Here is a 12,246-nt window from a genome sequence, read left to right on the forward strand (position 1 = left end):
TTAAGATAAAATTATTAAATTTAATGTAGTAATTCACATTTTAGTCATTCTAATATTCATTATCTCATGTGGTTCTCCTGTAAGAAGTAATTAAACTTATATCTTCTTACTCTAAACCAATGATCTTTTTCCTACATTATCTAAATTATCCAATTCAGAACAGGATTAAAAAAGTTCTAAGACAAATAATACACTACCACATGCAGCTATTTAGATTTAAATCCAAATTAACTAAATTTAAAAAATCAATTTCTCAGTCATATCAGATCATTTCTTGAGTTCAATAGCTCCATGTTGCTAGGGCTATCCTTATTGCAGCACAGCTCATCACAGAAAGTTCTCCTGGATAGTGCTGCACTATCTAAATAAATATGGTGACTGATATGGAACTTGGAAAGTACAGAGGTGTAGTTAAGTACAGAAGAGATTCTGGAAAGAAGCTGCTTGGGTTAAAATCCTGACTAGACATTTTTTAGTTGAGTGACTTTGGACAAATTAGTTAACCACTTTGTAACCTCATTTGTCAAAAGGAGACTAAAACTGGTACCTATTATCATAGGTTTGTTTTCATGATTAAATGAGTTAATATATGGAAAACAATTAAATGGTGCCTGGCACAAAGAAAGCATTATATAAGTGTTAGTTGTTATCATCACCACCATCATCATCACTACATATAGAAATGTCACACTAATGTAAAAACTCAGTATTTTTTTGGTTAAAACATAGTTTACTAAAGGCTCTATGAACTAGAATATCTTATTTTAATATGTGACTTAAGAGATTATCTAAATAGTGATCTCTTTGCTTATAGTCTCTGATGTAAGTTTTCAGATGTTATAGTACAACTAGAGGCCTGATGCACGAAGATTCGTGCAAGAATGGGCCTTCCTTCCCCTGGCTGCCGGCACCACCTTTGCTCTGGCCGGAGCTGCCTTTTTGATCAGGCCCAGAGCTGCCTTTCCACCTTCCCACGCTGCCCAGAGGCCCAGAGCGGTGTGGAATGCCTGTGTCGTCACCATGGCAACGACGCAAGTGTCCTGCCCCACCCCCAGCCGCTCGGTGCCTGTGTATGAAAATTACCCTGCCAGCTTTGTTGGGTTAATTTGCATACTCGCTCCTGATTGGCTGGTGGACATCGTGAAGGTACGGTCAATTTGCATCTTACTCTTTTATTAGTGTAGGTAGAATCACCTCTGGAGCACTTCTTAAAACAGATTGCTAGACCTTGCTCCCAGAGCTCCTGCTGGTCTACCTGAGCAGGAGCCCAAAGTCCTGTGTTTTCAACAAGTTTCCAGACTATTCTAATGCTACTGGACTAGGACCACATTTTGAAAACCAAGGAACTAATAGACATATTGAGCCTTAGACATGGGAGGTGACACAATTAGAGGACAGGACAAAACATATTTTAAAATGCTTGGGATGGTGACATTTAAATTTAATTTTAGTAATCTGATATTTTAATGAAAGCACAATTTTATTTTTAGAGTTGAAAAGGAAAGCATGGATTTGCTATTTAAAATACTCAACAATGGTTTTAATGGGAGTTATAGCTGAGCTTTGAGATGGGTGCACTCAAGACAGATCATTCCAGTTAAAACAAGCAAAGATGCTGCAAAGGAGATTCATCTCTAGAATTTCAGCAGTAATGGTAGTACAAGTCACTTCAGACTACACTGAGTAGCAGTGAATTGGGGGGGAAGAGTAATTCCCCTAAATCATGACTATTGATCTATCACTATTATTATTCTGTAGAATAAATAAGTTCATACTTTTGAAGGATCTAACTTACCTTCTAATTAGGGTCCTGTTGTAAGTACATTACAATAAACATTATTTGGATAATAATATATTGTGGTAATATAACATGTTGAATGCTGCTTTTTAAACTGCTGATATATGACTATGTAAAAATAAGTAGAAGATACAGAAGTAGAAACAGTAGAAGGAGAAGGAAAGTAGAAACAGAAGAAATGTTTTCCAAGTGGCCTACACTATAATAAGGGAAAGTTTAATCCTTTCAAAGTAAAAAAATTCCCATTTAATAAACTCATTTAAAAATATTGGGAACAGCCCGGCTGGCATGGCTCAGTGGTTGAGCACTGACTTATGAACGAGGAGCTCATGGTTCAATTCCTGGTCAGGGCACATGCCTGGGTTGTAGACTCATTCTCCAGTGTGGAGTGTGCAGGAAGCAGACAATCAATGGTTCTCTCTCATCATTGATGTTTCTATCTTTCTTTCCCTCTCCCTTCCTCTCTGAAATCAATAAAAATATATTTTAAAAAATATTGGGAATAAAGGAGTAAAAGGATTTTAAGCAAAGCAAAATATATACTGATTCCTCAGATTCCCCCTTTTATGGTATATAGCTTTTTTTTGAAAATGAAGTGAAAAAACATTTTTAATTTTTACGGCATAAAAAAATTTGAAATATTTTAAATAAATTTAAGTTGGCAATAGTTGAATTATCTTGATAGTACATGGCTTCAGTTTCCAGGTCATCATTTTTCCATTATACACTGGAAAATATTGCATCTCTCATACTCTTCCAGAAAAAGCTATTAATACATACAATTACTGAAAGACTTCTAATACCCAAGTTTATAAGAGGTATTTTGGGAGTTAAAAATTTTGTGAACAGTTTTTTCAAAGAGTTGAAATACAAAATAATTTATAAAAAATATTTCTAAATGGTAGGGTTATTTTCTTCTTGATTCTTCTCTGAAATTTTTAAATAACTGATGAAACCTAGTAATTTTTAAAATGTTCTTGATAGACTTGGTGTAACGATTATCTTGAGAAAATCTTATCTAACCATGTCAAATCATGCTGTGGGTTTGGACAAATATTTTTATGTCTTTACTAGTATTTATTAACAGGATCTCCACATTTACTGTCCAAGTACTCTAAATGTGCTGAGTAACCATATAAACTGACCCAATAAAGCCTTAGAATGGGCTAATCAATTAGGGGAGAAAAGCGCATTTTATTAGTACTGTTTGCTAAAGCTTACCAAGTGGAATGCTTTACTATCTGGTTTAACTTTATGTTTTTCCATATACTTGATAAGGCTGCAGTTGGTATACCTGAAAGAGAAATACTATGAGATATCTATATTAAATTTGAGGTTAATTTTACATTGGCTAAAGTTTTTCCACACAGAATTCTTTTCATCATAATCAATATAGAATATATATTGAAAATGGTATAATCAGAATAAAGAGTGGCATTAAATCAATTTTATACTTCACTGAATATTCACACTGGTCACTTTTGAATGGATACCATTGATTACATGCAAGATAATTTCATTAATAATGTATACTGAATAGTTTTCACATGCATGTTATCTCAAATATTATCTTAAATAACACATGGATCAAAAGTTTAACTTAGCCTTAAATAAATAAAAAGAAAAAAATTGTTATAAGTCTATATACTGCCCTCTTCCAATCCCCTGATCTTGCTTAAATAAATGAAATATTCCTTCTTTTCTATTAAAACTTGCTTAAAATTACCCAACTTAGATGGGTAGGCAAGTGGCTATTTGCAAGGCTTATTTATTTCAGTCTCTTACTGCCTAGAATTACTTTCTACCAATGCTTCCAGAAAGTAATGAATATGGAAAAAAATAAATTTTTTTCTCATATCCAAATCAGCTGCTAATATTAGATATTCACCTTTCTTATATCATTTAAACATCTTAAGAAATGATGATGGTCATAATGTAAAAAATATATACTAGAGTAAAATATAAAATTTATTAGACTAATATTATGTTGCATATTCTATTATGTTGAGTATTCAATCTTCTGCTGAGTACTCTGGAAAGGCAAAACTCAACAGAAGGTCTATTTTCTTTCCAACTTACGTATTTCTTCTGAAATCTTTCATTAATGTTGAATGTTCAGGCATCTTTTTTATATCTTCCCAATCTTTATCTGTGAAATACATTGATAAAATTTTATGTTGTCTAGGTTCCTAGTCTCAAGAACTTCAATAAAGGTCATCTCAGTTTCATTACATTTCCTATACTTTTAACCTCCATGAAAGCACAGACTTCAAATAAATGGTCAGCTACAGTAAACATCTTATCTTGCACTGTAAATACAACTCTACCTTGTATAGAATTAGACCTTTCTATCTTTCTTTCTAATGCCTACTTTCTATGTGTTTGACTATGTTTATGTTACTTAAATTTATATAACTAGAGGGTAATGTAATAGATAAATATTTCTATTATTAATTTTATTTCTCTTTGTAAAATCAATATTTTTCTTTTTTTTTTTTTTTACCAAATTTCTTTGTTAAATCAGTAACCAATCTCTTCAATAATAAATGTAATGTCTTCCCCTCAGCAGCTTAAAGGTCCACTTCTTTTTATATGGCTCTCCTTATTGTCACCTTATTAAATACACTGCTTTTACATCAGCATTCTATGTAAGCAGTAATAATTATTTGAAATAGAATAGAGTAGGATATAACTAGTACATTAATTAGCTGTTGGCTTTGGCTAGTTTCAATAACATAACAAAAACAATCCCAGCTACTAATACATTAGATAGAAAATATTTCAGTTAGTTTTGCTGGCATTAGAGTTATTCAAACAACACATGCTAAATAGCTTGTTTTCTCCATCATTATCAATGGACTTTTACTTTGATAAAGTAAAAGAGAGTCTACTAGGTGCACAGCACTATAACGGTAGCTGAACAGCACCATTAGCTTTTAAATGGCCTTTAGAGGTTCGAGTTTCTTTCAATTTACTTGTAAAAATATTTGCTACCTTCCTCCACATATTTTAAAGTAAACTAAATATATATTTTAAGCTCCTAAGTGGAATTTTCTCAACTATTTTCTTACTTTAATTTCTCTATTTTATAAATTTCTCAAGCTAGAAATCTTGAGATAATCTTTTCCCTTTTCCCTCAATGATACACTTGCTATTAAAATGATACATTTGTCCCTTATTCTCCTTCCTTATTATCACTTTATACCTGGAGTACTGTTATAGGCAAGTAGCTGGGTTTCCCTGACTAAAGTTACTTGTTTTTCATTGATTTTTATAAACCACTGCCATTCTAATATCTTTTTAAAATGTAACATAAATCATACTCCTAGTTCTCAAAATTTTATCATGGAGTCTCACTATTTAGCATAGCAAATCTAAATTCTGCTGTCTGTTCTTCAAGTTCCTTGTAAGCTGAACCTATCCTAACTGTTGAACCACACATTAAGAATCATCTCCTAAAAAGGCCTTTTCTACTTCCACCCCGTCTTAAGCCATGTTCCTTTCTCTGGTGGACCCATTCAGAAATGGGAAGCAAAGGCCACTCTTCTCCATCTGCTCAAACCATATATATTCTTGAAACAGTCTACTTAGATCAGTAAAATGTAAATTTGAAGAGGGCAAGAATCATATCTAAGTCTACAATATTTTATATTTAACACAGTGCCTGGCACATGGCAGGTACTCAGTAAATACTCAGTGAATAAATGAAATTCCCATCACAACAAAGCAGTCCTTGCAGAATTGTTAACCAATTTTGGAGAAAGGCAGTATCTGTGTAGTTATTCTGCATTTACTGATAATTAACATCCTTCTCAGGGAATGTGAAATTATAAACTCCCAGATATATGTGTATTAGTCTTGAGATATAGTGACCTGAGAAAAAATTCCAATAAACAATTTCTAATAACTACTTATCCAAAATTATAAAGGTGCTTTAAACAAATTTTCATTATTCTGGACCACTTGGGCAGTTTTTAGTGACCAATGAACTATCATTCTGTGGTATAACAAAGGAATGGGATACAGCTGGAGAGATCTAATGCCCATGATGAGACACCTAAACAACTTTCTCCCTGCTGCAAATCAGTGCAAGCAAGGTTGTTGGAATGCTCGACTTTCACCTACATTCTGACTGTTCTAATACAACATTTAAAAGAATGTTCTTATTGACCAAGATTATAGAGAAAAAAATGCTATTATTCAATACAATGTGATTCTGTACAGTGCCCTAAATAAAAATCAGGTTCAAAATTTATATTCAAGTGCCAAGTAATTAATGGCAGCATAGTATGTGCTGCCAGACAAAAGTGCATGCTACTGAATTTTATTTGCAGTTCCCACTGGTAAGAACTAAATGCACCCTTTAAATACAGATATTGCAAATATTTTATCATTTCAAATATTAAACAACAAAACAAAACAGAACAACAACAAAAAAAACAAAAATACACCTGCAAGTTCAAGAAACCCATAAATATTTTTATGCTAAAACGTGAACTCCACAAATTTTGCTATTTCTATGGATCTTTGACTAAGACAAGTCATAAATATAAAGAATCAAGTAAGAGTAGCTTTTATCAGCTAAAAATATACACCTTTCCAATGAAGATACCTAAGTTCAAACAACAGTGATTTAAAAACAAAAACATAATGTGTACCTGCAGGGAATCCCATTACATTGAATATTCTGTCCAGCTGGTCATGGTGATAAGGATTACTAGTTTTGATGTCCTCTTGTCGACAGTGAAATATTGGTTCTGACGTTAGTAGTTCTGCAAATATACACCCTATAGCCCAAATATCTTTAAAATAAAAAGACAAAAAAAAAAAAAAAAGAAAGAAAAAAAGAAAAGGAAAAATAAAAGGAAAAGAAAAAAGAAAAAGAAAGGAGGAAAATAAAGTGGTTCTTTCCAAAAGAAAATGCATTTTTATTTTGGTGGGGAGTGTTTTTCTTTCCTTTCTTTCCCTAATAAATCATATTAATTCCAAAGCAATTATAATTATAAATACCACAGAATATGGTTTGTAAATATAGATTCCCATTCCATCCACCCCAATTTTTCATTCCCTGTTATACCTCCACCCCACCCACTGGCTTCATTCCAAGTTTAAATCAATTTATTAGCTACATTTTGGGTGAGTTTTAAATGCTTCAAACATTACTTTATTTATGAAATACATACAAAGCTACATATGGAGCATGGGAACCACAAACAAACAAAACTAAACAAAAAGTAAATAAACCAAAACCCAAACAGCCCCTGAAATGGGGCATACTTGCCAAAAATAATCAGTACAATTTTTTGTGGTAAAAAATATTTTTTTCTTTAGCTTGAATTATGCTCCCATGTTAACACTACTTAGCAAGGTGTGATTACAACAAGAAAAAGACAGAGACTGAACACAAATATTCTAATGAAACAGTATTTCTACTTGAAGAGTTTTTCATTCAAAGTGTTTCTTTTTTTTTCATAGAAATGTAGGTTTATTTCGACAGAGACATGGTGAATACAAAGGGCTAAAATAAATGAGTAATCATTAAAATAAAATAATTGAACATTTTAATAAAAATTAATATATTTTCTTTTAAAAAATTTTGATTGATATTTTAATCAATAAAGAAAAATGTATCAATCAAAGTTTTTCTTTAGAGTATAACAAGTGTCAGGTGATTTTGCAAGGTCAAGTATTTAATAGGAACAAAAAAAAAGGGGGGTAAAATACTACCTTTAAATGGGTACAAAAGGTATAACTTCATAAAATTACTTATAAAAGCCAGGTAAATGGATTTCTCTGTACACAACAAATTCCCTTCATTTGCATTAAGATACAAACTAACTTTCATTCATATTACATTTTTACTCAATAGAAAGGTCTATATACCAATTTAGAATTTGAAGCTGAAAGCAACAAATCCCTAAAATGACAATTAACTTCTTCACATAGCAGATACTCAGCCAGTGGTTTTTGAATGATCTAACCAATACAAATATAGTGGGGTAAAAATGACTTATTAAAACTGATTGTTCACCTACGTTATTAGTTGTCACTTAAATGTAAAAATGAGAAAAAAAATTTAATTTATAAATAAATTCTTAAACTCCAAAACTGAAATGTAGATATTTAATTTAAAATAAAATTATCATATTTACATTTCAGAATAACAAGTTAATCATCTATTTACTTAAATATATACACCCTCACTACCAGCAAAAGATTTTTTAAAATGACATTATTTACTTATCCGTTTTACCCTACCTTAGAGAACCAATTCTAACCAATACCACCGTATGAAGAAGTCTCACCAGGAAATATAAACCAAGCTCTTTCATTTTTAGTAGATATAGATTCCCATTCCACCCACCAGTGTCAGAAAGTAAAATGGGAAAATTAGGGAGTCTGTGATTAATTCTTTTTACATGGGTACCCTTTGATAATCTTAATCAAATAAAAGATAGGCAAGCTAAGCAGGATCACAAAAAGGGCTGAAAGGTCAGCTTGCATGTTTAAAACTCTACTCATAGCACCTAAAAGACAATGTAACAAATACTTCTGGTTAGCTAGGCAAAACTCTAAGGAAGAAAATAAAATATGTAAAGAAAGATGAGAGATGAGTAAAGGATCTAAGCATCCCTAAAGTACACCAATTTTACAATAAAAATATCAGGAAAGTAAGAATAAATAGTTTATTGAACCTTGTTAATCTCACCCTAATAACCTCTTTCTTTATATCTCTTCTTTTATTTTTCACTTTTATCAATTTCACCAACTTTCTTTCCTTCAAAATTCTGATGCAGACATGAATCATGAATTTGAGTTTGCTGACATGGCCATTATTTCAGACAAATTCTAACATTTTAAATAGTCTCTCCTTCTTATCATGCCTATTTTGTCAGACTTTACCAAATTCATGGCAAAGTCCTTTCCTATTCACCTACCTGCTTACCTCCTTCTAGAAAGATTTCCCTTTAAATTAAAAACATATAAGTTATATCTACTTCTCAAACTCTGTGTGCTCATGTATAGCTATTGAACTAACCAGACAAAGTAGACCCAAATGGAGAGAGAAAAAGATTTGTTAAATAATGTTTCAATCAGGAGGAAGGGAAGATGGCTGCCAACGGGAAGGCAGACTGTAAGATACTGTGTGAGAGAAGAAAGGGAGAATGTGTGGTCGCACGGGGAGTGTTTGTTAGTGAGTTGAGGGACAGCTATACTCCCGGAGACTGTGGTGGATGGCCGGACGGGGTTCCCCTGACTGGGCAGCCCCCACTGCTGCTGGGTTTCCTCCTGGAGCAACCAGCTCTGACAAGGAGACCACGCCATCTTGAAGGGGAAAGTGAATGTTATCAGAAGCCTGAAAATCTACAACTAAGGCACCTAGTGAATAGCTGCGAACCCGAGAACACCGGTTCCCAAGTGGCATGAGCACGCGGATTCAGAGGAGCTCTGCATCCCCTCACGAAAGGTCAGGTTTCGCCTGGGATAAGGTGAGGTCTGTGGTCCGGGCAGGAGAGAGAAACGCACACTGCGGGAGCTGGAGGACCTGGGGAAGTCTGCGACCAGAAAAATCCGTGGCCGTTGGGGCTGGCATGATCCGTGAATGTGGAAGGGGGTCTGCAGAGCTGCTAACAGAAGGGAACTCAAAAAAGCAACCCATAGCTGAACTGGGTGCAGAAGGACAGCCTAGAGATTTTGGGGGTGTGCTGGCTGTTTGGACCCAAGGGGAAAGGAGACTGCGCAGATTTGCGCACAGCGCCGGGGTTTGCGCGCTTGCTCTGGCTCTTTTTTCTCTCTCTCTTTTTTTCTGTATGGATCCTTGCTTCTGATTGCTGAGCCCAATTCATAGGATCACCCAATTGGGGACACTCTAGGAGACTGCAGGGGAAAGTTGCTTTTGTGGAACCTGGGGATCAGAGCGGGCAGTGGCGATCAGAGAACCAGCTCTGGGGCGGTCCTTTCCCCCAAACCAATATTAAGTGGCACAGGGAAAACAAAATCTAAACACTAGCTAGAGAGGACCTATAGACCTGGGGGTCAATCCAGAAACACTGCCACCCAGGGGTTGAATCACAAATTGACTCTTGTGTAAACACAAATAAAGGAGTGTAGGAAATAAAAACGTAATGCCTGCTTGAAAATCAGGACTGTGGCCTACAACACTGAGGAGCAGTGGAACGCAGGGAACTTCAATACTGTCCTGACTAGGAAACAGGCATGCCAAACAGAATAGTAGAGGAAGTGAATGACCTTCACTACTACACATTTTTTTTTTTTTAATATATTTTACTGATTTTCACAGAGAGGAAGGGAGAGGGATAGAGAGTTAGAAACATCGATGAGAGAGAAACATCGATCAGCTGCCTCCTGCACACCTCCTACTGGGGATGTGCCCGCAACCAAGGTACATGCCCTTGACCGGAATCGAACCTGGGACCTTTCAGTCCGCAGGCCGACGCTCTATCCACTGAGCCAAACCGGTTTCGGCCACTACTACACATTTTTATTTTTTTTCATCTTTTACTTAAGAAACTGAAATTTTTTTTCCTCACTTGATTTTACCTTTTTAATTATTACATTTTTATTTTCAATCAGTATTATTACTACTACTATTTAACCTTTTATTAAAAAGTGTCATTTTATTTTATCTTTATTATAATTTGGGATTAGTGTTCTATATTCTATTTTCATCTTTCCTTTAGCACCATTTTACTCTTATCTCAACTTTACCTTTATGCCAACACTCTCTTCCTCACTTTCCCCTTTTGTTGTCCTGTTTCTCTTACCCTATTCCTGCTTTAGATTTTCCCTATTCCTTCTTTTTACCCCGTTAAAATTTCACCCTACTTAAATAAATTTCCAGTCCCCTGCTCCAAGTCCATACACACCTCTCTCTTCTCTTTCTTCACTATCCAAAAAATTTTTTTCCTTTCTCCTTTAGTTGTTCTTGTTTGCTTAATTGTTGATTATATCGTTTTTCTTATGCTTGTTTGTGAGAGTGTTTTGCTTTTTTTTGTTTGTTTCTTTGCTTCTGTTTTCCCTTGCCTTGATTGATATTAGTTGTTGTTTATAGTTTGCATTCATCTCTAGGTATTTGTTGCTGGCATTTGTTGGGATAAGTGGCTGTTCTATTGGAGTTTTCTCCCCATATAAATAGTTTTTTCCCCTATTCTTTCTTGTCTCTCTTACTTTTTTTTTTCCTTTGCCCAATTTCATTTTTGCATTCCTTTTTTTTCTCTTCTTTCTTTCTTATCCTTTAACTCGCCTTTCTCTGGTGGTCACCTTTATTTGGGGTTATTAATATCATAAACACATTTGTGTTCAGTGCCTTGTGTGTTGTGCCTTGTTGTGTTGTATTTTGTGCCTTTAAATCAACACAGGAGAGAGAGAACTACATAACTAGACACCCAGAGAAGAGGGATCATGGGGAGACAAAGAAACAGCCCACATATGAAAGAAAAGCAGGCATCACCAGAAAAGGAAGGAAACAAAACGGAGGCAAGAAACCTGCCAGAGAAAGAATTCAGAGAAATGGTCATAAGGTGGCTGAAAAGAATGGAAGACAAATTCAACAATATGTGTAAGAACCAAGAGGAAATGAAGAAGAAGCAAGAAGAAATGAAAAATGACATCGCTGCTGTAAAGAACTCAACAGAAAGCATTAACAGTAGACTAGAAGAAGCAGAGGACCGCATCAGTGAGCTAGAAGACAAGGTAGGAAAAAATACCCAAGTAGAGCAGATTCTAGAAAAAAAAATTAAAAAGCAGGAGGAGAGCCTAAGGGAACTTTGGGACAACACAAAACAAAACAACATCCGCATAATAGGGGTTCCAGAAGGAAAGGAAACTGAGCAAGGAATAGAAAACCTGTTTGAAGAAATAATGACAGAAAACTTCCCTGATATAGAGAAGAAAAAACCCACACAAACCCAAGAAGCTCAGAGAGTCCCAAGCAAAATGAACCCCAAAAGACTGACGCCAAGGCACATTATAATTAAATTGGCAAACACCAACAAAAAGTAAGAATCTTAAAAGCACCAGAGAGAGACAGAAAGTTACCTACAAAGGAACCCCCATCAGACTAGCGACTGATTTCTCAACAGAAACTCATCAGGCCAGAAGGAAATGGAATGAAATATACAAAGTCATGCAAAGGAAGGATCTGAATCCAAGAATACTGTACCCAGCAAGGCTATCAATCAAAATTGAGGGTGAAATCAGGAGCTTCACAGACACAAAAGGACTAAGGGAATATATTACCACCAAACCCGCAATGCAAGAAATGCTAAAGGGTCTGCTGTAAAAAAAAAAAAAAAAAGAAATAGGAAGCGAAGAAGGAACACAGGTGTAAAGAATAGGAATGGCGACAAATAAGTACCTATCAATAATAACTTTAAATGTAAACGGATTAAATGCCAAATCAAAAGACATAGGGTAATGGATTGGAT

At 34.6% G+C, this 12,246-nt stretch overlaps 1 protein-coding gene across 4 annotated transcripts in view; it reads right to left on the minus strand.

Moving 5' to 3' along the window:
• Nucleotides 1-12,246, minus strand: part of CDK8 (cyclin dependent kinase 8) — a gene marked incomplete at its 3' end in the record, with an annotated part of 181,582 nt that overhangs the window by 18,522 nt on the left and 150,814 nt on the right. For all 4 annotated transcript variants that reach the window (XM_080659948.1, XM_080659949.1, XM_080659947.1 and 1 more), the window contains exons 7-9: nucleotides 6,457-6,600; nucleotides 3,878-3,947; nucleotides 3,020-3,092 (exon numbers count right to left, since the gene is read on the minus strand). In XM_080659948.1, coding sequence (XP_080516074.1) covers nucleotides 3,020-3,092; nucleotides 3,878-3,947; nucleotides 6,457-6,600 — 287 coding nt within the window. The remainder of the gene's footprint in view (nucleotides 1-3,019; nucleotides 3,093-3,877; nucleotides 3,948-6,456; nucleotides 6,601-12,246) is intronic.

Source organism: Plecotus auritus (assembly GCF_963455305.1).
Source record: "Plecotus auritus genome assembly, chromosome: 3".
NCBI classification, from domain to species: Eukaryota; Metazoa; Chordata; class Mammalia; order Chiroptera; family Vespertilionidae; genus Plecotus; species Plecotus auritus.